The sequence below is a fragment of the Aspergillus mulundensis genome (assembly GCF_003369625.1).
Source record: "Aspergillus mulundensis strain DSM 5745 chromosome Unknown scaffold_12, whole genome shotgun sequence".
Taxonomy (NCBI): Eukaryota; Fungi; Ascomycota; class Eurotiomycetes; order Eurotiales; family Aspergillaceae; genus Aspergillus; species Aspergillus mulundensis.
In genome coordinates this window covers 497,985-525,609 of record NW_020797900.1, presented here as the reverse complement: position 1 = coordinate 525,609, position 27,625 = coordinate 497,985, and the positions used below count along the sequence as shown (strand labels likewise).

The window sequence follows — 27,625 nt, the reverse complement described above, 5'->3', positions numbered from 1 at the left end:
AAAATAAATAAAATAAATAAAATAAATAAAATAAATAAAATAAATAAAATAAATAAAATAAATAAAAGTAATTTATACATTTTTCATAATTATTATTTTTATTATTTTTATTATTTTTATTATTTTTATTATTTTTATTATTTTTATTATTTCTGTTATTTCTGTTATTTTTATTATTTTTATTATTCTTATTATCTTTAAGTAATATATGTAAATTAGCTAGTTCTTTTTATTAATTATTTTAGGCAACTTTTATTATTTCTTTTTTTTACTAAAATATTTAATAGCCTTTATAATATAGCTTATATTACTAAATAACTTTTAGAATAATTTTATTTTTTGGTAAAGAAATAATTTTTTATTTAAATAATTTTAAAAATAAGTATTTACTAATATTAAATATTTTATACTTAGTTAAGTATTAGTCTTTAAGGTTTTATTATTATAAATTTATAATAAATCTTAATTTTAAATATTTAATCTATTTTAAAAAATTACAAAAATAATATTAAAATTTTAGATTTTTTTTAAATATCATATTTATTAATAATTTTTTTCAAAAAAGCTTAATTATTTTATTTTAAGATTTTATTATTATATTTATATTTATAACTTATTTTATATTATATTTTATTAACCTTTTTTTGGCACCCTTAAAGCCCTAAAATTTTTTAAAAAAATTATTTTAGTATGTTAGTAATATTAATTACTAGAATTTTATTTTTACCATATTAATTTTTAATTATTAAAAATAATAATTATTTATTTTAATATTTTATAAAAAAGTAATTTTACCCCACCAAGCCCTAATAATTTTTTTAAAATATTTATATATAAATTTTAAACTTATTTTAATTTATTAAATAATACTATAATATAAATCTTTTTTAGCTTTATAATCTATAATAAAAATAACCATAAATATTATAAAATAGGCTTTTATTCCTAAAATATAGATCTTTAGTATTTAATACTAGTGCTTTTTAATTTTAATTTTTAATTAATTAATATTTTTTAATAGTATATTAAAAACATTTATTTTAATATTATGTTAAATATATTATTTAATTACATTTTCTGTTTTCATACCAAGCCCCAATACCTTTTTAAATATAATAGTATATAATTATGTTTAAAAATATATATTCATTTTAGTAATATAAATTTTAATATAATATGTATTTAAAGTATTTAGTATATATTAATAATCTTAATAAAGATTATATTTAATATATATTTAATATATAGTTTAATAAAATGCTGTATTTTAAGCATATTTTGGTAAAGAATCATATTTTAATGCGTTTTTTGGCTGTATTAACAGACACCCTTGCTCTCAGCAAGGTATTGACCTTATTTATGGTGTGTCTTGTCTTTATGCAAGGCAGAATGCCCTGGAGGACCCTCTCCAATGCCTCCCCAACCCCATGAATTCCTATCTTGATTATGGAGGGCAGAAATTAGAATAATGGGTTTTGTAGTAAAGATATCACACTACCAAGTCGCTCTATGCAGCACGGTTTAAGATATGGCTCGGAGCTTAAGTGTTATAATGGTTAATCTCTGTAACGGAATCAACACCAAAGTTTGGCCACAGCAAGGCCCAAGGTACTCACCTTCAAGGTTCATAGTAAAAGCAGAGAAATTCTTCTTTGGGTATTGGAAGCTGTTTCTACCTAAAGAATTGGAGAAGGTATGTTGTCACATGTGTACAGTGTTTTATTCACCACACAGGTGAATGCCTTGCTCATTCACTTATTTGCTTTGTTCGAAGTTTCAGAGCTTCTTTCTTTTTGTTATATAAACACCTTCCTGTCCACAAATTCTGAAACCCAAACTGAACCTTGACACGTTTTCTCTCCCTCGGGTTGCAAGTAACTCCACACAATGCAATCAGTTCGAAATGTGCTGAAAGCCATGGGCTTAAGACCATCCTCCGAATCGGATTGGGAGACTTGTTCAGAGTCCTTGTCGGAGTGCTCTTCAGACACCTATTCGGAGTCCTATTCAGAGCCCGATTCCGAGCCCTCTTCAGAAACATCGTCAGAGTCCTCTCCAGAAGCATCATCATCATCGTCGGATTCATTCTCAGAAACATCCTCAGAACCGTCATCGGAAGCGTGTTCAGAACAGGACCAGTACCCTCCTCTTACACCAAATCTCTGTCACCTCCCACTAGAGCTAATCGGCGAGATTGCCATCCAGCTCTCGATACATGACATCAGAAGACTACGCTGCGTGTCCAGCTACCTCAACCAAGCTACATTCGACTACTTCGCAAAGGAACAGTTCAAAGAACTCAAAACAGATCTCTCACTGCAATCAATCATCGAGCTCGACCGTCTCACCGAAAACCCCTATCTCGCAAGCTGCGTAAAGCACCTGCTCATCACATCCAAGCGCGTACGCTATCTCGACCATGTCCAGTTCGGTTCAGGATTCGGCTTCCGGTACGGTGAAGGGTTCGAGTGGCGCCGCGGCAAAGCAGGCCGGCTTATAACCAACCAGAAGGGCATCGACTATTGGGAAATTATCCTGCGGCAGCTGGTGAGCTGCCGCTCCGTCACTCTGCAGCGTCCATTCCAAGATAATCGCGCGCGCTCGCAACGCGGTAACGACTCCGGTGCGCTTCCGTGGGCGTTGGCTGGTACCGGAGACGAGAGGGAGGAGTACGGCGATCTCTGGCCGGACTTGACGCTGACGGAGATCCATGTTCTGCCCATGGCCATCATGTCCCGCGGTGGGCTGAAGCTCGAAACGTACACGCTGGATTTTGGCCGTCTCAACCGTGACCCTGGGCACCAGCTCGACATGAAGAGCATTGACACCGCGCACCTGCAGGACCCGGTCTTCCAGGCCGCGTGGTCAAATATCCGTGAATTCCATGTCGTGTCGGAGTTCAAAGAAGGGTCGCAGTGCCAGTATATCGTCGACCTACTGTTCCTAGCGCCGAACCTCCACTCCCTGACCCTGGACTTCGACCATAGCACCTGGGCGTACCGCTTCGTCTACTATCTTGGTACAGTGGAACAGCACCTCCCATTCAAACTGAAGTCGCTGAAAATCAAACGCGGTGATTTCGGCGGCGGAACGAACTTGACCAAGGTCATCTGCAAGCACAGTGATACGCTCGAGCATCTAGCATTGCAGGAAATCTGTCTGCGGCGCCACTCTCTCCATAAAATGCTCAAGTACCTAGACGAGAACGGCTTACCATCCCTGAAGTCATTAACTCTCGAAGAGATTTCCTACGCGGACACCACGGACGGGCGACGCGCGGGTCTGGCGTTTCGAGACCCTATCAAGCAGGGTGTCTCGGTTGATGAGGACACTGGGGGTCAGCTGGAGTATGTCTACTACGACAATGGCTTTTATTTTGATCACCCCGACTACGTGGGTTCGGCAATGTGGGCTTATCCAAGCTCGAAGGTCCTGTATTCTGGTCCGAGGGCGGATGTTATTCTTAAAAAGCTTGACAAGGCGAGAGGTTGGATGTTCGGCTAAGTTATTAGTTAGGGACGATGAACGAATACATCGGTTGTTATGGACAGCGTTTGGAGTCATGGAGTTGATCCAGTTTTCTTCTTTCAATAGATACCTTCCAGATACCATCCACGACTGTCACCTCGGGATACTGGCCTATTGTCGAGTTACTTTGAGTGCTTTCCTTTAGTCTACTAGCAATATTATGAGTATTTCGATTCTTTTATTTAGCTGCAAGAGTAGAAGAGATGTGGTATCTTCATTATGTTGCAATATAAAACGGTAGGGGTAAGTCATGTACAACTTGGAGCCGATCTTGGTGGCCGAGGGATGCCCGTTCTTGGGCATTGTCGTTTCGATACCTTGTCTTACGGACTTTGACACGACGTGCTTCAATTAGTGTCTACTTTTAGATTGTCGAGAATGGAGGTATCATCCTCAGGCAGAAACAACAAAAACCTTGAATGTTTATGGTGCAGGCGTTTAACCCTAACAAAGGAAAAGTATGCATTGGTTTCAGGTCTTGGTGTACCCTTTTTGATCCATTGGGTTTACTTCTCACGTGGAATAATTTGAAAGCCAAAGAGTGTCAGGACATGTTTGAAACTATGTAATACATCGTGGTCTTCACTCTTCTCGCTGTAAGGTACTACTGGAGGATGAAACACCTTTACTATACATACAACGCTCTGGCCCGGGTCAACTTGAACTGCAAACAAGTGCAATCTCCTTCTAATCCTTACACAAACTTCATCATCATGCAATCATTGTCAAACCAAGTCCAGTCTCTACACCTTTCAGATGACCCGCCCACTCAGCGCACCCCGACCGGGCTTTGCGATTTGCCCCCCGAGTTAATAGGCGAGATAGTGAGCTACTTTTTGGAAGACGACCTTGCCCTCCGCTATCTCAAAAAGATACGGCGGGTCTGCAAATACCTGAACGCAAGCACCTACTACCACTTCGGCCAAGTCGGGTTCCCGACCCTGAGCACAGATCTTTCATCGAAATCGCTACGCAAGTTTGAGCAGATCAGCAAGCACCCGTATCTAGCGCCTCATGTGCGCCATCTCAGGGTTACAACATGTGACTATCTCTACTACGGCGATGAGCTTGAATGGCGCCGCAATAAATCGGGATGGATCGTCAGCAGCGCCTCAGTACAGCGCTGGCAGGTCGTCATCAAGCGCTTCGTAAACTGTCGAGCGTTTCGCGTTGACCAGCGGTCGGCGTACTGGGCCGACTACAGCATACGGCGTGCCGCGCCCGCGCCCGCGGGCGGGTGGTCGTTGGGGTGGAAGTTCCCGATTGGCGATGCACGGCAACAGGGACGGCTGGAGCTCCCGGATGCCTACATGGTCCTGATGAGGATCATTGCCGGCGCTGAGATGCCGGTCGAAGAGCTCGACGTTGATTTCATGGTGGAGCCCGTCCCACGCGCTCTCGACGCCACGCATGTGGAGGACCCGGCGTTCCGTGCGGCGTGGGCCCCCCTGCGCAAGCTTCGCTATGTATGTGAAACCGACAAGGCCCCAGACGCTGAGTATCCCTTGAGCCTGCTCAGAATCGCGCCTGACCTCCAGGATTTGACGCTGGGCTTCTCATCCTGGGGTGGGAATCCGGATCTGGCAACCCCTCTGATCCGGGGCCTAGCCAGTGACGAGTCACTGCCGCCTTTCCAGCTGAAGCGCCTAGACATAACAAGGGGACATTTAGGATCGGGGGAGTCTTTGGCGTGCTTGATAAAGCGGCATCGGCGGACTCTCCAGTCCCTCAGGATGTACTCAGTCGACGTGGAGAAAGGAGGGCTGAGGTATCTCATGGAGACCTTCCGAGACCGTAACTTCCATGAGCTGCAGGAATTCAACCTCCATGATCTAGGAGAATGCGCAGCGGGCGATCCATACGCACGGGATCGACGGTATCTTCGCCTCCCGAGGGCTCGTGAGGGGACTGACATCAAGATTGGGAAGCCTTGGAAGGGTCTCCTCTTCTCACACTCCAAACTCCACAATCAGATCCAGGGTTCTGGACCTAGGGTAGATCGCCTGCTGAAAATGGTCTGTGACTATTGGGAGATCTTGAAATAAACATGAAGGCGTGATGCAGATGAATGGTTGGGCCGGGCGTTGGTGTTTTGGCCACAGCATGACTGTTGGGCGCTTCAAATTTTGGTTTTTGCTTTCGTCTTTGTTGAGTTTATTTGAGAAATTGGACAACTACCTAAATAAAATCAGTTAGAGCAGGTTTCAATGGGAGACACCAAGAATATTTTCGGAGATCGCATGAATCACATTGCCCAGCTGAATCCCCGGCCCTGGGTAAACGTTGCCGTACCGGGGTTCAAGTAGCGACGAGTGACTGCCTCCCTATGTGCTTTCTATCAAGGAGTATCAATTGTATCTGAGATGGTGCAAGTTCGAAGCTGTGTTGTATTCGAACGGTTGGGTAGGGAGGCATAAACCTTTGCCAAAGCCTGCAGCTACTCTGTATACGTGAAGCAGGGCCTGCAATTTGGAGATTAGAAAATGATGTCTGTCGGAAGTCTATGAGCCAGGCGATAAGCAGGCGGTGTCTTTGGAGTAGTCTCAGTGACTAGGATGCATTCAGCCTAGGCGTTGTAGGTGGTTCTTGCTTATCAAGATGCCATCTGTCCATTACCCACGGTGAGAAATTCACTCACTCAGAAATATTATACACAGCGCTTTGCCTACCACTTGGCCTACCAAGCTGCCACTCAACATGTCCCAAGACAAATTCCAGTGGACAATAACCCACTGCACCGTCGCCGACGCCCCGGCCCTGGCCCACAACAACATGAGCGCCTTCTGGACCGATCCCTCTTGGCGACTGCTGTGGCCTAAGGATATAGAACTGAGCTACCTTATTGACCAATGCTCCCTTCGGTATCCGCGCAGTCTGTCCCAGAACAGGCAGACTATGCGTCACCAGAAGGCCATTGATCCCACTACCGGCGAGGTCGTGGGGTATGCGCGATGGGTGCTCCCGGAGGGCCTTGATCAGAATGCAGCTGGACGGGAAGGAGTCGCGTGGCCGGATGCTCAGGTACCGCGTATTCCTCAGGAAGAAGAGAAGGAATTCGAGAAACGCGCGCTGTCAGCCTGGTGGTCGCCGAGGACCGACATGGGGGCTATGGATGATCAGATCCATGCCATTGCGGATAGGCATGTCCGGGGGAAGGTGTATATCGGTATGTTTGTTCCCAGTTCCCTTCCATCCTCTAGTCCATCTCTGAGTGAAAATGCCAGAACTCGACTACCTCGCCGTCCACCCCTCACGAAAAGGCCAGGGTATTGCCACTGCGCTTGTGCGGAGCGGGCTGGCCTTTGCGGATAGCATTGGGGTCCCTGTGCAGACGATTGCCTTTCATGCTGCCAGGGGGATCTATGATCGCCTTGGGTTCAAGGAGGTGGACCGCGTGGTGCAGAGGCTTGATCCGTATGGTGGGCAGGGGGAGTATACGACTTATTTCATGGTACGGGAAGTTTGTGGTGCTGCTATCTGAGATTCCTTATACGCTTCGCTCTGCCGAGCAACTATGGGTTAGAGATTTCAATAGTTTTGCAGCTGTATACGATATCAAGGACTGCATTCACTCCCATGTTACACAAGAAGGGCAGTCTATTCACAGGCGTTTGTAGTTCCATCATGAGGTCTGTTTGTTCACTTGATACCTATGACTCAATCATTCCTTTCACTCCAATCGCCCTGGACTCCTCCACACCAGGTATAAATACCTCCGTCCTGCCACCACCCGGACCTCATCAAGTTCATTTTCACAATTCCATCCACCTACCAAGATCGCAATCTACATACCCACACCATGCAAACCACCACTCATCCCAGCAAGAAGCGCCCCATGGACGCGTCCGAACCTCCATCCGCAAAGCCCAAGAAAGCCAGGCAGCTTGAGCCCACCGCGGCACTCTGCACCCTTCCACCGGAGATAGTAGGCACAATAGCATCCAACCTGGACGTCAAGGCCTTGAAGTCCCTGAGACTTGCGAACCACTACCTCCACGACAGCACGTACCACCACTTCGGAGCCGCCGTGTACTTCACCCAAACCACTGATCTTACGTCCGGCTCACTAATCGACCTCGACGAGCTGAGCAAGGACACCCGTCTATCCCACCACGTCAAACAGCTGACGCTTACTTTCAATCCTAACCATCGCATCCACCATTTTGGAACGGGCACTGAATGGCGTCGCGTCGCGCCAAGGGCAGGTCGAAGGAAGTGTGAAGCCCCGCTTGTGAGCGACCAGGAGTCCATAAAGGACTGGCAGGACGCCATTGCACGACTTATCAATTGCACATCTTTCAAGGTGTACGAGACGCCCGAGGTCCGCCACTGGTCGACAGTACGCACAACACCGGAGTGGTCTCGCGAGGACAACCACGACAACATGCCTGAGCCAGACCCGCGGCTGGAAAACGGGGAGTCATTCTCGTATGGCCTAGACCACACCGACGCATACATGGTACTGATAAACGTGATTCGGGGCGCTAGTATTCCCGTCGAGAGGTTCGTGCTCTTGCCACCATATCTCGACATGGATCTCGTCGATACAGCTCACCTGCGCGACCCTGCTTTCCGCGCCGCGTGGTCGAATCTACGGGAGTTGGAGATTGACCCCGGTAGTTGGCGGATGGCTGGTGATCGGGAACGCTATGTATCCGGCCTTATCGGACTCGCGAGCAACCTGGACGCCTTGACACTGCACATGGATGGGTGCTTGGGTATACTCCGGCGTCTTGCGACAGATACCTCACATACATTCAAGCTGAAGTCGCTGGGCTTGTGCGGCAGAGCGTATCTTGGATCTGGGCGGTCCCTGGCCAAGTTCATCTGTCGACACCGCGCTACACTCCAGCGTCTAAATCTTGAGCATATTGCGCTGCTGGACGGGGGAGTCGGGTATCTTCTTAACACTCTGAATTCTGCACAAGGTCTATCTGCTCTGCGATCACTGTGTTTGAAGGGTCTCGAGGAAGGCACAGGGCAAACCGTAGGGAAAAGACTTTCGTTTCCGGTCTTCCGAGCCCTTGTTGACTGGGTTGATCAGGATACTGGGGTACACTTCAGGCATAAGTATCAACCACGCTCGTACGGTGTCGCGGCGACGTCTACGATAGAGCTCGAAGGACAGGCTCCTCATGTTGGTGTTGCGCTGCGCGATCTTGAGGCAAAGGCGCGTGTTCAGTAGGACTGCCGCGGAGTCACATTCCTTTTTCTCTGGGGACCGTTGGAGGTGGTAGGAGGTGGCATCTATGTTTTCCTGTTTTGTTTGGCTTTTTTCTCGGGGTGTCTCTAGATTTCTTTGGTTCATGGATAAATCAAGGCTTATAGCAAAACTTCATTTAGCAATGCAGGGTAGCGCTGGCAGGTAGCCTAATTCACAATCTATGTCCATTTTCAACGGGAGGCTCAGACGCCGATTCGTAATGAGGCCCGACCATTGAGTTATTTAGATAGGCTTCACGCCTGCAGTAGTTCCTTGGTAGGTACCTAGAAGTGGCATGAGCATTGAGGTAGTTGTGGGCATGTCCACGCAGGCATAGCCCGAGTCTCATGGTGATCAAGCGAGGGGCTCTCAAGTCTTCGGCATGTACTTGTACTTGAACATAGCTGGGATATCACGTTCCCCATAGGCATAGCATCGCAAGTCACATGCATGAGATTTTTCTTTGTCCGTAATGGCCTTGTTCAATGGTAAAGGTTCAAGCGAGGCATCCTACAAAGGGTTCAACAAAGACCCCCGCAAATCCTCAAAGCAGACAGCACATCCTCAACATCTTGGGGTGAATGTTAGTCAAGTTCTGCAATGTATTCCCCTCCCCTTTACCAAGATCCGGTTCATTGTTGCCGCGAGCAATTCAAACTGACTAACAATGAGCATTGATGCGCAGTGGCGTGGTCAGGTGGTAGTTCACTTTGTTCACACCATCTCAATGATGAGGATGAGACAGATGTGAACGCCATGGGTATGTTACCTAGAAGGCAAGCCAGAGGACAGCTTTGTGAATCGAGGGTATTACGGTAAAGGTATGGTAGTCAATGGGCACACATGTTGCTGGTCAATGTCATGATTCGAGAGGGCATCCAAGTGAAACAGTTGATGCTGGGACCTCTGTAATTCCATTCCAAGAAAGCTGAAATTGCCTACCTCCAGCGTCCCAGCGGCTTGTCGAAGCTGCGGGGGTTGAAGATCTCCTTAACTGATGGAGCTGGGCCGATCGAGTTTACCGGGGATTATACGTTTGAGCTGTTCAAGCTCGCTGGAAATTTGGAAAGTCTGACCGTGCGGCTACCAGAGGTTTCTGGGCTACTACTGCTGGGCCGCCTTGTGACAATCAAGAGGCTTAGGGCTGGAAAACTCGGAAACAACGAGCGTGCATCCGGCGAGGGCCTGGCCAAGTTCATACTGAGTCACCGCGAGACTCTTAAGCATCTCAGTCTGAACATTATCAGATTGGCGTAGGGTGTTCAGGGAACTGTCATTTCCATGACTTTCGGCTGGGGCCAACCTGGTCTATCAGGGTAATGGGATACACTTCACGAACAATTACAGGTGCAGATGGACGTGGCCTCCTGCGATTTTAATTATAGATCTGGCATCTAAGGTCAGGGGTTGAGTGTTATGCTGGGAGAGCTTCAGGAAATGACTGCAGCTAGAACTACCACTAAGCCGGTTCTCCTTTATGGTTCAAGCTGTTGTTTCATCAATTTTGCTTCCCAATCCATATGGCCTAGACATGGCTTCATTGAGGTAAAGGCCAAAGAGTCGTTAAACGGTCCGCCCTCCTCTTTCATCAGCTTACAAGGCATAACAAGGGAGTTCCTTGGATCTATACACACGGAAGGTACTTTGTTAGGGTTTATCATGAAGTTGAACATCTGCAATACTCTCTCTGTAGTTTCTGCCTGGGTCAGAGCTTTTCTGTCATCCAGATTCAGGCCACGATGCATAACAAGCGCAGTCCATTGATTAGTACATACAAAAGGTCCTTTGTTTGGGTTTATGACAAACTTGAGGCTTTGTAAAACTCCTTCTTTGTACTTCTTGCCAGGTTCTGGCCTTTCCTTTTATCCAGAGTAAGGCCACAAGGCATACAAAGGCCATTCCATTGATTGATACAAACAAAAGGTCCTTTGTTAGGGTTCATCACAAAGGTCGAGGCTTTTATAATACTCACTCTTTGTACTTCTTGCCAGGCTTCGGTGATAAATAACTGCGAACGCACTGTTACTGACCATTAGACCTAAATAATCCAACATCTTCGTCTCATTTCCAGACCGACAACACACGTCCCGATCTTTATAGAACAAACTCCCCAACATGAGCCATTCAAACCGCCATTCGAGCCAAAGCTCCATGGCGCTCTGCGACCTGCCACCTGAAATGATAGGCGAGATAGCATCTCACCTGGATCTATCTGACCTCCTTAATGTCCATCTCGTTTGCCACTACCTCAAAGACGCCACAGTCAACCGCTATGAACGAGCGAAAATTGCTAACCTCAGGACTGACTTCTCTCGAGAATCCCTAGCAAGGCTTGAGAAGCTTAGCAACTCACACCTTGCCCCCCACGTGAAGGAGCTCAATATTGTGGGCAAGCCTGTTTGGTGGACATGCCGCCTGGGAACGGGTCTTGCATGGCGCCGGCGCGACGGGCGTCTTGTGAGCGACCAAGAGAGCATACGGCGCTGGGGAGAGGTCATTCGCGGTTTCCCTAACTGTACGTCGTTCTCATTTCCCATGACAAAGCCCACAGATTATAACTTTGCCACTAGTCCAGGCCAACGTGACAATGGCCAGGCTGAATCAGGCGAGACAGCTCCCCGCCTCATCTTCCCAAGGTTGCTGCCCGGCGAAACCTTCGATGACGCGCTGACCACCACGGACGCATACATGGTTCTCATCCACATCATTACCCAGGCCCAGATCCCAATCAAGTCACTCACTATCCTTGAGCACGAGGAGGGCGGGCTGGACCAGGACCGTATTGACACGGCGCACCTCGATGACCCCGCGTTCACAGCAGCGTGGTCCAACCTGCGTGAGCTACGCCTTAAGCCCTCCTACAACTTCCACATGGAGACGGTGTACTTGCCCCGGCTCATGAGTGCAGCCACCAACCTCGAGACTCTATCCATACAACTAACGGATGGCGGAAGGAATCTGATCAAGGCTCTGGGGTCGGACAGCCCGTCCCAGACCTTCAAGCTGAAGAGGCTGAGTATAACGGAGGGCCACGTCCTCCACATGGAACCACTTGAGCCACATGAGCCACTTTCACAACTCATAGCGCCCCATCGTGAGACCCTGGAGCACTTGACGATTTCGAATCTCGAATTCAAATGGGCAAGTCCAAATCTCTTCCTCTCCAGGCTTAGCAATATCGGTATGTCAAAGCTGCGTTCCCTTTATATCAATAAAGTTACGTGGGATAGCTTGCGAGAGCAGCAACCCGAAACGGAGATCAAGGGCCTTACGTTTCCGTCCATCGCACATGGTCAAGACTTGGTCCTACCGCGTACCAAGGACGTACGGTATACCCTTTCGACGAACGAGGCTGACGGCGTTGAACCTGCGACCTCGGAGATTCGGCTTGAGGGTGAGGACATGAGCTCTGCGGTCGAGGCGCTGCGGCAAGCAGCTGTGGTCTGACATGGTATGTTGAAGCCTCATTTCCTACCTATACAACTCCGGCACTACGGGGCCCTCGCCCTCGTCCGTGGTCCTTTCGGCTTTTGGTCGTCCAGTCTGTTCTGCCTCCTCTTTTGGTCTAGTTGTTAAATTCTTGTTTGGCCTCTTTGCCTTTCTATACTTCAATGCATTGTGAATTTCCACCCTAATTTTGTATCCAAGTCGTTTTCTCGAGTCTTTGCTTTGAGATTGTGCGCATCTATGGTACAATCTGCAATAAATATGATGTTGAATATGGCATATGATAGTTCCCTTAAACCTATTCTGTTCACTAACCATTTCCCTAGACAATGTGTCCCTTGTAGCCTTTGATGTTCTGCCTAAACACAGGATGGTTTGTGACTGCACCATCTCTCCGCTAGCAAATCCCTTGTTGATGCGTGATATTTGTGCTAAACAGGTGACCTCTTGCTATCTTTTCAGTAGGTAATGTCTTAAAGCATTTGGGTGTTATGTTTGTCACCGCAAACCCAGTACTATATGTAAGTAAGGATTCGTGAGACTTGGGAAGCTGTGTAAACGCGTAAGGCGTAGGCAACTTGAACATTCATGATACTATAGGCATTACTGGGATCTTATTACGTGCACTTAGGTATAGAGAAGAATCTTTTACACCGCAGGTGCACCAAACAGCCCACCTACAGCTGTTGCCTGTGAAAGGCACGTATTTGATAGTTACTTCTCGTGGACTTCTTCATAAATATATTATTTTACATGCTCATTCACTCTTTGCTTCCGTAAGCTCTGGCGCTCATTCACCCCACTTGTTTGGGAATATTTCTTTTGTTCTATCCATGGATGGTAAAGAATGAAACTTTATTGTGTATTAATATATTGTCCCTTAACTTTACTTGAGTGAGTGTAAGGTACGGGAGCAAAATAACATTTGTAGTTCTAGCTCCAAGTAGATATACAATGTCCAACGTAATACGTTAGCCCTCTTTCAACCTCTAGAGCTGCTATAGTAAGCTTGCATTAAAAGCCCTATTGTTAGCGCTTTTTTACGAGTAAAAATTGTGAATTCTGCGTGGTCTAGCCACACAATACACCTTATTTATGCTACTAGGCATCTCCGATCTTATTCCAAGTCTAATCCCCGCCGGGCTTATCTAATATTTACAGGGTTTTGTGGCAAATGATGACTCTGCAAGGTAGTATAGAGGATTTTAGGCATCCATTGGAAAGTTGAGGATTGAGAGAATCGAACTTTGGCTACGTGGTTAGTCTGATGAAGTACAAAGATCCGTTACTGGAGGTAGTTCATCTAGACTTCAATGGGGCGTTTCATGGAGCATGACAAAGTTCCAAGTTACACCCTGACCATGTCTTTGAACCTTTATTGGGTAAATTTTTCTACCTGTGTCATGTGAAATAGTTCAGGCTTCCTTGACAATTGACCTTGGCTTTTATCTTCCCTTTGACTGACCTTCTTTTATTCACTTGTTCTTTCACTTTCCTCCCCTAACTCCCTTACTCCCAGAACTTTACCCTGGCCTTTAATATAAAAGGCACATCGCCCCCCCCAGAAGCCGAGCCTTTCCAGAGTTTCTGAAACAAGCTTCCTGCCTCAGTACCAGCGACTCTCGCCACAATGCAAGCCCCACCTGGACGTCAGTCTCAGACAGCTACAATCTTCGATCTACCACCAGAGTTGATTGACAGAGTCGCAACTTATTTGGACCTCGGGGAGATCAAAAGGGCCCGTTTTCGTCTGTAAGTACTTTTACCAAGGCACATACCACCAGTTCGCCAGCCAGGGCTTTAAGGAAATCACAACAGACCTGTCCTTGAAATCACTCGAACGGCTCACTTCTGTCAGCAACAACCCCCGTTTCGCCACCCATGTCAAGAAATTGACGGTTACCGCTGACGGCTACAGCGGGCTCTGGTATTACGGGGAGGGTCTAGCCTGGCGCCGCCTGAAAGTGCCCATTTCCGCAAGTGAAACCGGGCTCTGGCACTATGGCGAGGGTCAAGCGTCGCGCCGTTCCGAATTGGACAACGCACATTCTTCCCGGGTAGGACGTCTTGTCAATGAACAGGAGTCAATCGAACGCTGGCAAGACGTGATTGAGAAATTCAAGAACTGCTCTTCCTTTAGCATCAGGGAGCCCACGAACAGGATGCTGTTTGACCCCGATTTATCCGACTATGGCTCCGGATATGGATTGTGGCTTGAAATAGACAATGCCCGGCGTGTTCGACGCGACCTAGCAAAGCAGCATTATAGTAGTAGTAGTGATATTTAACGCCCTGGGGATTGCTAGGCGTACGCCTACTGTTCCAGACCTTTCTTAGGGTATGGGGGCGTGTTACTATAAGATAAGTAGCCTATTTAAATAGTTTATATATAAAAGGCTTTTTATTTTAAAGGGTAACTTTTATTAAAGCTTATGGGCTAGGCGTTTATTTTTTACTTATTATTTTAATATATAATTATTAATAGGTATTATTTATTACGCGCTTGGTAATTTAAATACTATAAAATATAAGGGCCAGCCCTAGTTATAAAAAAAAAAAAAAGGCTAAAGCTAGTTATATTAAAAAAAAGTATAAAATAAAAAAAAAAGGGAATATAATAAAATAAAAAAAAATAAAATTATTTAATATTAAGTTAAATAATTTTTATAAAGCTAGGGCGTGGAAAGCCCTAGCAAGGGTAAATAAACTTATAAAAGTTTATAATTTTTAATAAAAATATAAAATTTTTAGGCTTTAATTTATAAAGGTACTTTAAGGCCTTAGCCTTAATTATTAATAATATTATAAAATACTAGGGCTATTATTAAAATTACTACTAAAAGTAATAATAAAAAATTAGGTATTTAGGGCTTTTACTTTTTTTATAAAAATAAGTAATTTTTATATTTTTATATTAAAAGTATTTATAATATTATTTAAAATTATTATATAATAATTTTAGTACTAGTTAGTAATATAAAATTAAATACTTTAATATAAGTTTAGGCTATGGTTTAACTTAATAAGGCTTTAGCTTTATAAATTATTACTTATATTAGGTTAATAGCTTTATAAAGGTGTTATTTTACTACTTAGCTTAAGTAGTTTAGTATATTTATTTATATAGGCTATGTATCTTACTCACGGTAGGCTATACCTTAAAAAATTAGTATTTAAAAACTATGCCTTTATAAAAACTACCTTATTAGCTAGTTTATTAACTAGCTTATTATTATTAATATTTATATAGCTAAAAAACTATTATAAGTAAATTATATACTAGTTTATAAGCTAGTATAATACTTAAAAAGCTTAATTAAAAAATAATAAGGGCTGCCCGCGCGCGCACTAAATTATTAAAATATTATTAATATAAAATTAATAAATAAAAGCCTTAAAAAGTTTTTTAATTATTACTTTTAGTTTTTAAAGCATGTTAATAGCCTTAATATTATAAATATAAAATTAGGTGCTAATAGCTAATAGTTCCTGTGTTTAAAGGTATTATTTATAATATATTATATAATTATAGCCTATATAATACACGCCCTAGTATATTTATTTAAAATTATTATTAAAAATTATTACCTTTATTATTAGTAATACTTATTACTATTATTTAAATTTTTTTATAGCTAGCTTCTTGGCCTTGCCCCTAGTAGGATTTTTTAAGTATTTTTAAAAGTAATAAGGGTAAGCCAGGACTAGCCTTAAAGTATTTAAAAAAAGTACTTTTATAATTTATATTTTAATTTTAGGCCTTTAATATAAGCTAGCACCTTATTTTTATAAGATTTTTAATAATATTACCCGTGCTATTAGTAAATTTTAGTTATTTATTAATTAAAGCCTTAAAATAAATTATAATTAAGCTTTTTTTAATATTACTACCGCGGAGGAAAGTCTAGTATTTTTAAAAAAAATTATTATAAGTATTATATAAAAAACTAAAAGTACACCATGTGCGGCTAAAACTAGGGTTTTTTTAATTACTTTAATATATTAATTTAATTAGGTACTAACCTTTAAGTCTTGCGCGTGCCTTTTAAGCTTAGTTTTATTATTATACCATGCCTTAGTACTATATAATAAGCTAGGAATAATATAAGTAATAATTATTTTATAAAAAAAGTTTATAAGTAAGTTATATATTATATATACTAGGTTATAAATATATTATACTATCACGCGGGCTTTAGCTACTTATTTAATAATATATTAATATTAAAAAAGTTACTTATTAAAAAAAATACTTAGCTAGTATAGTATAAGCTATTTTTAGCCTGGTATTATAATAACTAGGGTAATTATTAGCTAGTTATTAATTACTAGTAAAAGTAACTTGCCATATTACTTTTAGGTAATATATAATATTTTTAGCTTTTTAAGTATAAAGGCTACCTTATTTTACTTTTTTTAAGCTAGTATGCTATAAATATTTTTTACTAGAAGCTTATAATTTATATAAAAAAAGTTATTTATATAGCTTAAGTAAAAGTTATTTATATAATTAAAGTATAAAATTAGGTTTACTAGTAATAACTTAATAATATATAATAAAAATAATACTAAAAAAAAAGGTAAGCCCTATGGTATATTATAATATATTAAATATATTATTATTATAGTAAACTTTAGGCGCACTTTTATACTTTATTTATTAAAAAAATTTATAATTAAGGCTAAAAGCACATAAGGCCAGCCTTGCTTTATTATTTATTAAAGTAAGTATTATAATAAAATAGTATTAAAGGTATTTAAAATATTTATAGTAACCATGGTAACCTCCTAGTTTTATAAAAATATTATTTTTATATTATAAGTAAAAAAAGCTATTAAATTTATAGCTAAGTGCTTAGGTAAAGTACTATATTATTATAGGCTTAATACCCTTTATATTAGTATAGTAAAGGTAATATAGCGCGCTATAATTTATTTAAGTTTTTTTTTAATATTAAAAGTAGTATTATAAGGCGTTAAGATTAGGATAAGAACTTATTTTTTTATTATTTTTTAAAAGTATTACCACCTTTATAAGCTTTTATAATAAGGGGAAATATTCTAGCTATAGGTATTAGTTATATAGCCTGTGTATAGCCTGCCTAATATATACCTAGTAGGCCTTTAAAATATAAATTATTAGTTAATTTATTTTAAAAAAGGTGTTACTTATATTAATAATATTTTTTTTAACCTTTTTTAATAAGATTTTTTTTAATTAATAAAGGTACTTATTTTCCTGCTAGTGCTCCGGTGCTAGGGAATTAAAGTTTAAATTATTATTTATATTAAAGTGCTTTAGCACTACCTTTTTTAAAATATTAGTTTTTTCCCGCGTGTTTTTAATTATTTTATTATTTATTAATAATAGGGGAGCCTTAAGCCTAGGCTTTAATTTATATTATATTATTATTTAATATAATTTTTAGTTATTTTTAATATTATTAATTATTTTAGTTTAGTACGCGTGTTTAATTTTATAAACTATAGCTAAAAATTACTTTTTTTATTTTAAGGTAGGGTTTACTACCCAAGCTTAATAATTTTTTATATATTTAATTAACTATTAAAAGGTGCTGCGGCTCCCTAGGTTAAGGTATTTACTAATTATTTATATAACTTTTATAATAATATTATTAAGGGATTTAGTATATTAATTTAATATTTTTATATTTTTAAGTTCCCCGGGCTAAAAAAAAATATTATTTTATTTTTTATTAGCCTAGCTAGGTACTTAAGCTTGTGGTTTAATATATTATAATAATATTATTTTAGTATTTTTTTCTCACGCCCTGGTATTATAATAACTAAAGTTTAATAATTAAAGTTATTATATAATTTAAATATTACTAGTATACGGGTAAATAAAATATTTAAAAAGGTTAAGTTAAAAATATAGCTAGCTTTATACATGGCCATACCTAGCTTATTAATATAATTAATATTATTATTACTAGCCTATTTAGTAATTTCGCCGCCGTGGTATAGGTTATTTATTTTAGGCTTAAAAATATTATAAATAGTATTAAAATTCCTGCTTATCACGTAATTTAAGGTAGGGATTAATATAACTAGGTAGTTAATTATTTTATAAGTAATTAGTTTTTAATATATATTTAAAACTTTAATATTATTTATTATAAGTTATAGCATGTTTTAACTTTATATTAAATAATATTATTTAGCGCGCAGCGCTCCCCTTTTATAAATATATATAAGTACTTTAAGGTGCTTTTTTAGCTAGTTTTTATAGTTATTTTAGGTATTTACTAGTATATAGTACTTATATACTAGGTAATTTTAGATTTTTATGCTTATAGTAGTCTAGGGCTCTTAAATATAGGTAATATTATAATTTTATTTATAGGCTAGTTATAAAATTATAATATAATTAGGTATAAATTTACCTATATTTACTTAGTAAATAATAAGATCCTACTACTACTAGGTATTATTATAATAATAATTATTATGGTTTTTTTTAATACTTTATTATTAAAGCTTAAAAAAGGATTTAATATTAATTTTTATTACCTAGGATAAGAAAGGCATGCCCGTGTTAGCTAAAGTAAGTTAAATTAATTTAATAAAAAGTTACTTAAAATTTTAATTTTTAGCATAAGTATTAAACTATAAAGTATAATAATTAATAATTATTATAAAGCCTTATTTATTTACCTTAGGTTTTTTTACTACATGCTTTTAAGAATTTTCCTAGGGTAAAAATTATTTAATTTTAGCTTAAAACTAGGTATTAGTATTAGCTTGGGCGTGTATATTTTAATATTAATAGGTATTATAATAACGCATGTTATTAAGTTTTTTTTTAAATAAGTAAATTAATATTTTATTTTTATGCCTAGGGGCTGCTAGGTAGTTATTATACCTTATTAGCTATAAATTTAGGTAATTTATATAGTATATAAGGTTTTTATAATTAGGGCTAATAGGGCCTGGGTAGTTTATAATTATTATATTATATTATATATAGCATGCCGCGTGGTTATATCACGCTAGGTAGTAATATTTTTAATAGCTAGGGTTATATTATAAAATTAGTTAATATTTTTTAATAAGCTAGTAGTACTTACTTTAGTTAAATAAAATAAAGGTCTTGGGCTACTTTAAAAAAAATACTACTTAAGTAATTTACCTAGTGCTAAAATTAGGCCTATACCTTAAAAAAATAAGCTTAATTAGCTTTAATTTAGTTTAGGCCATAACTTTATCCTAAATTAACTTAGTAATATTTATTTTACTATTATTATATACTTTAATAATACTAGGCACTTTTTATACTACATAGTTATATTACTTTTAGGAAATATATATATTAATAACACCTAGGGTATAATAAATTATATTAACTATTTTATTAGCTACTAAAAAATTTTTAGTAAAAAGGTTATTAAAAATAATAACCTAGCCTGTATAAGTAGTATTAATTTTAAAAATAACTATAGTTATAGTTAGTCCTAGCATGTACTTAATAAAGGCTTACTAAATAATATATATTTTTAGGCATGCTATTAGCTTATTATTAAAAAGGGTAATTAATATCTTATAATTATTACGCGTGGTTAAGGCTATAATAAAGTTATTATATATTAATTAGGCTACTAAGGCACCTAACTTAGTAATTAGGGGTGTTTTACCTAAAATAGCGTTAGTTAGGGTAAAAAAACTTATTTTAAAAAAAATAAACTAAGCTTTTAAGTTTTTAAGGGTTAAACTTATTTTTTTTTAAGTAATAATTTTATTAAAAATTATTATAATAATAGGCTAATTATATACCTGCAGGAAAATATAATTAATATTATTAATATTAATATAGCCCTCCAGGAAAATAAAGTATATAAATTTATTATAAATATTATAAATAAAAATTTTTTAGTTTTAAGTTTTTTACCTAGCTATAAAGCTATTAATAATAATAATAAAGCTTATAAAAACTTCGCGCTTAATACATGCTTAATACTTTTACTTATTAAGCTAATTATAAAGGGCTTTTATAACTAGGCTAGGCTAAAAAGTTAACATGCTACTATTTTTAATAATAAAAAAAAAAATAGGCTTGCTAGGGCCCTTTTTTTTACCTTTTTATAATATAAAGGTTAAAGAAAAATAAAAGGTTTTATAACCATGTAAAGTTAATTAAATTAATACTTATAGGCTAATTAAAAATACACGCCTTAATTTTAGTTATTACACCGCGGGGAGTAATAAAAAAGAAAAAAAAAATTAAAAATAAAATTAAGATAGTAAAAATATATATTTATAATAGTTTTAAAGTATTTAGAGCCCTTATTTAAAGGTACCCCTAGATTGCTAAGAGTTGTAAAGGTGCAAAGCAGCATTGTCGAATTCAGGACCGTCTAACTTGTCCAAACTTGCTGGAAGGAGAGACGTTCAACGACGAGATTGGCCTTACCGATGCCTTTATGCTCCTTGTTAATATCCTTAGCAAAGGAAAAATGCGCGTAGAGAAGTTTAACCTCTCCCTTCATTGGTTTTACCCTTCAAACATTGATATGGCTCACCTTGACGACCCGGCTTTCCATGCTGTCTGGTCGAGCCTAAAGGAGTTCTCTTTCGAATCACGGCTTATCGAACCTGATGAGCTTCCTGATCTTCCTGACCGGTATGCACCCGATAACGATTTCGACTATGACAGGCAACAGGACAGTCCGCAGATCGAGAGACAAGATAGGCCAGCGGAATACCTAGTCCGGCTGCTTAGCCTCGCCAACAATCTCGAATCCCTGACGCTCAAGTACTGCGACGCCGGTCTGGTTTTGGACGGGCTGGTGTCCGACGAACACCCTCATCACTTCCAGCTGAAGTCGCTCTCCTTGCTCCCTTTCACTCGTTTGAATGGGACTAGAAGCTTTACATTGCTAGACTCGTTGGATTCCCTGACCAAGCTTCTTGTTCGTCATCACCGTACTCTCGAACATATAACACTAAAGAAGATCCAGGTGTTCCATAAAGGTTATTCACATCTTCTACAGGGTCTATGTGACAAGGGACTTCCTGCCTTGGGCTCCCTTCACTTCGAGCATCTTGTTGCGGGCGGCGGAGATGGCGATCTGAATAATTACGCTGGTCTCACTTTTCCAGACTGGCCGGAAGGCGTTGATACGGTTGACAAGGCCCGCGGAATCTCTTTTAATCATCAATTGACTCATGAACCCTACACTCCATGTCTGCAGTCGATCCTCTATATTTGGGGTCCGGGGACGGCTAACGCGCTACGGGAGCTCGAACGCATGGCTGTTCTGAGTCGATATTAGGGTTGAACTGCCCTGGTGATTGTTCAGGCACTGCAGCTATTCGTGACTTTTGTGTACTTTCTCCTTCGTGTTTCTAGTCATATTTCCTGGGATGGGACGATATGTTGTTCAATGTGTATGACCCTGTTTTGTTCAGATTTATCCATCCACACATGTTATGTATGATAGTATCTGGTACTAAGCTTCCAAGGCTCAAATGTCACAGTTGTTCTTCATGCACCTTTTGAACAGTATATTGCAGAAGGCGTATCACATATCTGGCTCCATCGATTTTAAGGGGTTCTAAATCCTTGTCAAGATTCCCATTTATTACAGTAGGTGTTTAATATGATTTTTACATCCTCTTCAGCTCCAAAAGTCTTTGGTAGGCCTTTGCATAACCACACGGACCCTATCATAGAGGATTCCCGCAGGTAAACTGTACCATAGAACACCTGGATTAATCACGCAGTCTCCTGACGTTCAAAACTCGAGCATACCCTTTGCTCTGATGTTTCAATGTTTTGTTTCATGCAACGATTCAAGCGACGTCTAACCTGTCACTCATGTATTTTATATATGCCCATGCGCCTAGCATGCGCGTTGATGATTGCGAACATGGGTACTATACCCCAGATTATAAAGCTACATTACCGAAATAACTCGGAATTGGTAGGAAGCCACGATGGAGCTCATTCATATGGTAACCCTGTTTCTGTAGATTTCAGCAACCTTGGGAATAGGGGAGTAGCTTCCTCCTCCTTATGGTACCTTTGATCAAGAGCGCTAATCTGCAGAAGGCCCAGTCTGTAGAAAGGCCTTCGAGATAGCATAGGTGAAGAATGAGATGAGGTAGGAAATTGAACCCGGGCGAAGCTGGAACACTAATGGTTAGTACTCTCGTGCGTAGCTCTAGCCATACATAAACACTTATTCCTGTAAGGGGCCTCTTGAATTGTCGGTCTACTTGAATGGTTTCACTATCAGCGCATCCATTAATGTGGCAAGTCAGGAGCCTGCTTTGGCGCATCAAGGCATCATAGGTAATCGCTGATTTCCGCTCTGGTAGCGTCTGGCAACTCTAAATATTCAGGTTCACCGCATTTTGGGGCCTCCCTAGTGCCATGAACCCTGCAATTCAATCGTTTCTGATGGAGCTACGTATCGGGATTTCTAGGCTGTCACCTTGCTTCTATCTAGGCGGTTTGCTGTTTGCACTGTGCCTAGTATGGATGTCTTGACTCATCCTGGTCTTCCCCTTCTCCATTCTGTTCCCCTCGCCATTTACCGTTTCTTTCACGTTTCAATTTATATCAGGCTTTGATTTTCTAACACACTCCTGAACTCGTTGCGCAAGGTATACCGTAAAATCGATATAAAATCTCCCAGGCCCTCGACCTTGCGATCCCATTCTTATCCTCAACACCACCTCAACACCAAACAAGGCCTTCCGTCGTTACGGATACGCCAGATCGCCTCACGATGTCACCCAATCAGCCACCGACGGTGTTGACCACATCAACCAAGCCGAGCATCTGCAGCCTCCCACCCGAGCTTATTGCAGAGATGGCATCCTACTTGGATCTATCTGACTTTAAAGACAACCCGCCTTGCCTGCAAATATCTCTGCGAGAGCACATTTATCCACTTTGGCAACTTGGGATTCGGCAACATCAACTCCGACCTCGGGCACCTCTCCCTCGCGAAACTCAACGGCATCAGCAACCATCCGCGTATAGCCAACTACGTCCAACAACTGACAGTGAAAATCGTCTCTGTCTAGCATGTCCATCGCTTTGGGGCTGGGCTGCCCTGGCGCCGCTTGAGACGTTCGGGCTATGTCAGTGAAGCCGTCGAAGGCAGCAGCGACAGCGAGAGCGACGATGGTGTCGAAGTTCAGAGCGAAAGCGACAGCGAGAGTGTAGCTGATAGTGACATTACCGATATTGGCCACGATTATGACTCCTACTATCCATTGACTTGGATGGTGGTTCTGACGATGGCTCTGAAGATGACTCTAGTATTGGATCTAGTATTGGCTCTGACGATGGCTCTGACGATGGCTCCGACAATGACTCCGACCATGATCAATGGTGACGGCGATAGTGACACCGATAGCGAAAGTGGCAGCCATAACAACAGTGATTGTCAGCTCCAGTACCATGCAGGCCCGGTAATCAGGGATCGAGAGTCAATCCAGCGCTGGCAAGACGTGATCAAGCGTTTCGTCAATTGCAGGTCACTTAGCCTTCGGGATCCGTTCTATTCCGACCTTCTTACCTACTCCTATAACCCTACTGCAGCTGGGCTGAGTAGAGAAGCAGCAGACGAAAAGGACCGCGAATTCCGCGAACTGAGCAAAACCATACCCCGCCCAGCTCTGCACGAGAACGAGATATTTAACGACCACCTGGACATTTCGGACGCCTACATGGTGCTGGTGAATATCGTTTCCAATGTCCAGATCCCGGTCGAGAAATTGGAGCTCGATATCAACGTCCTTTGCCTGCACCGAATCGACATAGCCCACCTCGACGACCCGGCCTTCTGCGCTGCCTGGGCAAGTTCGTCGGATTTCACATACCGCGTCGCCGGTTGGCGAGGTCGTGATCGTGAGAACGAGCGCGCAGCAGCAACCTTCGTCGTAAGGCCAATTGCTCGCGGTATCAATCTACAGTCCTTAACATTCAGCGCCGGGAGCTCCACGAACCCCGCGCAGATCGTCAGTTGTCTTGTATCTAACAAGATCCCGCCCAACCCACAGCTCAAATCACTCACTGTAGACACAGTTGATTGTCTGCAGTACGGCAAAAGCCTGGTTAAGCTGGTGAAATGACACCGAACCATGCTCAAACACCTCTCACTGAGGCAGTTCACGCTCCGTACGGGAGGCATCAAGTATCTTTTCAACGCTCTTGCCCGCATTCCATTTCCTGTCTTGCAGTCTTTCCAAACTTTCCTTCCTCAGTGAGCAGAAGGGGGGTTCCTTGAGAGGCGTACGCTGGGTATATTTCCCGGAGATACCGCTCGGAGTGGACCAGGTCAACGAAGCTAATGATCTACGATTCACTCATGATGACACATATCGCGATTCTAGGTGGGGTGGCCCGGACCTCGAATTGTCAGGCTCAGGAACGGCGGTGGCTTTGGGGTGGCTGGCGGATATGGCTGTCTTGAAGAAGATCCGGCGATAGTTACGTTTTTTCAACGGTGGTACATGGTTTTGGGCAATGTTCAATGCCGTATGGATTGGTATACGACTGCCTGTGTTGGAGTTCGGTTTCTCGGTTGACTTCCGTACTAATATGTACCTACACCTTCATTCCTGCTCAGTCTGTCTGGCGGTTTATTCATTCCATCATGCTCCCAATTATCAAGTTAATATCGAGCCGTGTTCGCAATCTGTCTTGAAGTAGATGCGGCTCATTTAAACAATTCGCCTATTTAATCATACCTCCAACATGGAAATCTGTTGGCCAAAATACACTATACAAGGTCAATAGAACTTTAGAACTGGAAGTAGATATGGATTATGGTAGGAACGTGGCACTGAAGGTGGGTATTATATGTGTTCGTTGGCATTTACTGGGTTAACATCCATGAATTACTATCCATTCCTTAATCATGTCCTGTGCCATATTATATGCAGACGACCTTTTATGCTTATTCAGTTCTGGCGCCTGCACTTAAACGGCCATTCAGGTTGTTGGATATCGTGAGAATAGGTGATCTGAACAATGCTTGTTGTGTACTTGATGGCCGTCAATCTGCTACGGTTTAAAATAGGCCAGACTGTTGTGCGAAGTCAATAGTTTCAAGTAACAAAGCATATCGGGAAAGCGAGACGTTGTCTAAAATAAGCAGTTTGTTTAACAATGGGAACAGGAGAGTGAAACAATTAGGGCTGGGATCGGACACAACCCTAACTTCATCCGGGACAAAGACTCATTGTTGGACCGATCTCAAGGTCCCTCTTGCTTTGAATGCTGATACCTCGCAACAAGTATAATGTCTGAATCGCTGTATCATGATCCTGTATGCTGCATCGTGGCTATTTTAAGCCCAGTGCCTACGATACCAGATAGAAGTTAAATAGTGTCATGTACACCACCACTCAGGTTTATCAACAACATCAAGCTATTTCACCCAATCCATACATAGGAATAGCCTCTTGCTCTTTTCAATACAAGAACACTATATTGTCAATCAACAGAATTAAGCCCACTATAATCTCGCCACGATGCAAGCAACCCAACTATCCTCGCAAACGGGAACCATCTGCCACCTCCCACCAGAGATCATCTTCATCATCGGCTCAAACTTGAAACTGCGACAGCTCAAGCGTGTCCGGTTTACCTGCAAGTTCCTCTACGAGGCCACATACACGAACTTCGCCGCCGCGGGATTCACCCACCTCACCACAGACCTCGGCCGGGAGTCCTTGAAGCGATTGAAGCACATCAGCAACACACCCCGTTTGGCCAAGTACGTCAAGGGGCTCACAGTCACTACCACCGCCGAATGGGACCTGTGGTGGTTCGGTACAGGGCTAGCTTGGCGCCGCTTGCAGGTCCCCGACGCCGTGCAGCCAGAGGGCCTGGGCCGTCTGGTGCTCGAGCAAGACACCGTCCAGCGTTGGCACGACGTTATCAGTAAATTCACGCGCTGCTCCACCTTCAAAGTTATCCACCCTCCCCGCGATGAAATCCATGCGGACGATCCGCGGGAACTGGAGTTCATGGTGGGCCGCATTGCTGCGAGACGCCAGGCGCTGCGCACGACGATCCCGCGCCCGGCGCTGCAGGAGGGCGAGATGTTCGACGATGCCGTCTCCATCGAGGACGCGATCATGATCCTGTTCCGCATCATCGCCAAGGCCCGTTTGCCTGTGCGGTACTTTGAAATCCGGGCTGACAATCTGAACCCCGTTTGGATTGACGACGCGCACTTGGACGATCCGGACTTCCAGGCTGCTTGGGCTGGTCTCACTGAGTTCCAGTTCAAGGAAATCCCGTCGGCGATTCCGGACGGGGATGGCGATGAGGACGAAAGCGATACGAATTCCCTGCCGGAGATTCAAGGTTCTGTTGCCTCTCGTGCTAGCTCCAGATCCAGTGCGAGTTCTAGTTCCAGTTCCAGTTCCAGTTCTAGTTCTAGTTCCAGGGCTGAGGAGATCCGGGCTGCTCTCCTCCTTGCCGCTGGCGCTGGTGCTGGCGCTGCTCCTGCTCTTCCTCCTGCTCTCCCTCACATACTTTTGGGGGGGCCCGACGGATTGGAAAACCAAGTCGACAACGACAGAATGATGGCCGAGTACATAGCAAAGCTACTGTTACTCGCCGACGACCTGAAGGCTCTCACGCTGAGCACCGAGTTGTTCGGCCCCGTCATCCTCGAAGCCCTGATGTCCGAAACCAACCGCCGGCGTCAGAAATTCCAGCTGGTGCACTTCGCCTACACCGGAGAAGACCAGCACTTAGGCTGGGGCGAGGACTTCGTCGACTTTATCGTGCGCCACCACAAGACGATCGAGACGCTGGAGATCATCGTTCTAAGGGTCTTACCTGGCGGCATTGAGTATCTCCTCAAGACGCTCAGCCGCAGGGGCCTTCCCGCTTTGCAGGCGGTGCGGCTGCACATGCTGGAGGAGGGGCTGGAGGACGATGAGAATGACGAGCAGACGGAGTCCCTCTCTTTCCCTGGTATTCCGCAGGGTGATGACATTGGGCTTGAGGACGCTGGTGGCTATCCCGTGGATGCTAGCATTAGCCACACCATTGAGAATACGCTTGATGGGCGCCTCGGGTCCTGTTTAGATATAAACGGCCCTGCGACTAATACGGTGCTGGGAATGCTGCACCGCATAGCTGTTATGGCTGGTCCGCAGGAGGAGGAGGACTAGTGCTGGAGTCTGGTAGGATTCTGGTATTATAGCGTTGCTTTTGCTTTGCGTTCCGTTCGATGTTCTTACTACGGTAAACCGTGTACAGTGTAGTCAGATATGAGCGGTAAAATTTCACTATATATGGTTTATTGCTTCTTGTGGCTGTTTGTCTCTGCTTTCCGCTATTACTCAAGCGTCTCTCTGTACTGCTGGTAATTCCAGATGTTTCTTGGGCACACCATCCTTAACACCACCTTTATAACTCTTAGCAATCTAGGGGTACCTTTAAATAAG

The 27,625-nt window shown here is 42.0% G+C and overlaps 9 protein-coding genes across 9 annotated transcripts; all 9 read left to right on the top strand.

The window, feature by feature from the left end:
- Nucleotides 1-1,887: 1,887 nt before the first annotated feature.
- Nucleotides 1,888-3,504, top strand: DSM5745_09489 (uncharacterized protein; the record flags this gene model as incomplete). Its single annotated transcript, XM_026751505.1, has 1 exon — nucleotides 1,888-3,504. The coding sequence occupies one exon, from the start codon at nucleotides 1,888-1,890 to the stop codon at nucleotides 3,502-3,504; it is 1,617 nt and encodes a 538-aa protein (XP_026599853.1).
- A 737-nt stretch (nucleotides 3,505-4,241) lies between these two features.
- Nucleotides 4,242-5,573, top strand: DSM5745_09488 (uncharacterized protein; the record flags this gene model as incomplete). Its single annotated transcript, XM_026751504.1, has 1 exon — nucleotides 4,242-5,573. One exon carries the CDS (start codon nucleotides 4,242-4,244, stop codon nucleotides 5,571-5,573), a length of 1,332 nt encoding a protein of 443 aa, XP_026599852.1.
- Nucleotides 5,574-6,225: 652 nt separating this feature from the next.
- DSM5745_09487 (GNAT family N-acetyltransferase) lies at nucleotides 6,226-7,009 on the top strand (the record flags this gene model as incomplete). Its single annotated transcript, XM_026751503.1, has 2 exons — nucleotides 6,226-6,694; nucleotides 6,753-7,009. The coding sequence occupies 2 exons, from the start codon at nucleotides 6,226-6,228 to the stop codon at nucleotides 7,007-7,009; spliced, it is 726 nt and encodes a 241-aa protein (XP_026599851.1).
- Nucleotides 7,010-7,327: 318 nt separating this feature from the next.
- Nucleotides 7,328-8,713, top strand: DSM5745_09486 (uncharacterized protein; the record flags this gene model as incomplete). Its single annotated transcript, XM_026751502.1, has 1 exon — nucleotides 7,328-8,713. One exon carries the CDS (start codon nucleotides 7,328-7,330, stop codon nucleotides 8,711-8,713), a length of 1,386 nt encoding a protein of 461 aa, XP_026599850.1.
- Nucleotides 8,714-10,846: 2,133 nt separating this feature from the next.
- On the top strand, nucleotides 10,847-12,178 carry DSM5745_09485 (uncharacterized protein; the record flags this gene model as incomplete). Its single annotated transcript, XM_026751501.1, has 1 exon — nucleotides 10,847-12,178. One exon carries the CDS (start codon nucleotides 10,847-10,849, stop codon nucleotides 12,176-12,178), a length of 1,332 nt encoding a protein of 443 aa, XP_026599849.1.
- A 1,630-nt stretch (nucleotides 12,179-13,808) lies between these two features.
- On the top strand, nucleotides 13,809-14,466 carry DSM5745_09484 (uncharacterized protein; the record flags this gene model as incomplete). The annotated part of the gene is made up of 2 exons (XM_026751500.1): nucleotides 13,809-13,930; nucleotides 14,037-14,466. The coding sequence occupies 2 exons, from the start codon at nucleotides 13,809-13,811 to the stop codon at nucleotides 14,464-14,466; spliced, it is 552 nt and encodes a 183-aa protein (XP_026599848.1).
- A 6,186-nt stretch (nucleotides 14,467-20,652) lies between these two features.
- On the top strand, nucleotides 20,653-21,471 carry DSM5745_09483 (uncharacterized protein; the record flags this gene model as incomplete). The annotated part of the gene is made up of 1 exon (XM_026751499.1): nucleotides 20,653-21,471. The coding sequence occupies one exon, from the start codon at nucleotides 20,653-20,655 to the stop codon at nucleotides 21,469-21,471; it is 819 nt and encodes a 272-aa protein (XP_026599847.1).
- Nucleotides 21,472-22,932: 1,461 nt separating this feature from the next.
- DSM5745_09482 (uncharacterized protein) lies at nucleotides 22,933-24,286 on the top strand (the record flags this gene model as incomplete). The annotated part of the gene is made up of 3 exons (XM_026751498.1): nucleotides 22,933-22,956; nucleotides 23,051-23,197; nucleotides 23,234-24,286. 3 exons carry the CDS (start codon nucleotides 22,933-22,935, stop codon nucleotides 24,284-24,286), a joined length of 1,224 nt encoding a protein of 407 aa, XP_026599846.1.
- Nucleotides 24,287-25,690: 1,404 nt separating this feature from the next.
- On the top strand, nucleotides 25,691-27,349 carry DSM5745_09481 (F-box protein; the record flags this gene model as incomplete). The annotated part of the gene is made up of 1 exon (XM_026751497.1): nucleotides 25,691-27,349. One exon carries the CDS (start codon nucleotides 25,691-25,693, stop codon nucleotides 27,347-27,349), a length of 1,659 nt encoding a protein of 552 aa, XP_026599845.1.
- Nucleotides 27,350-27,625: the final 276 nt, after the last annotated feature.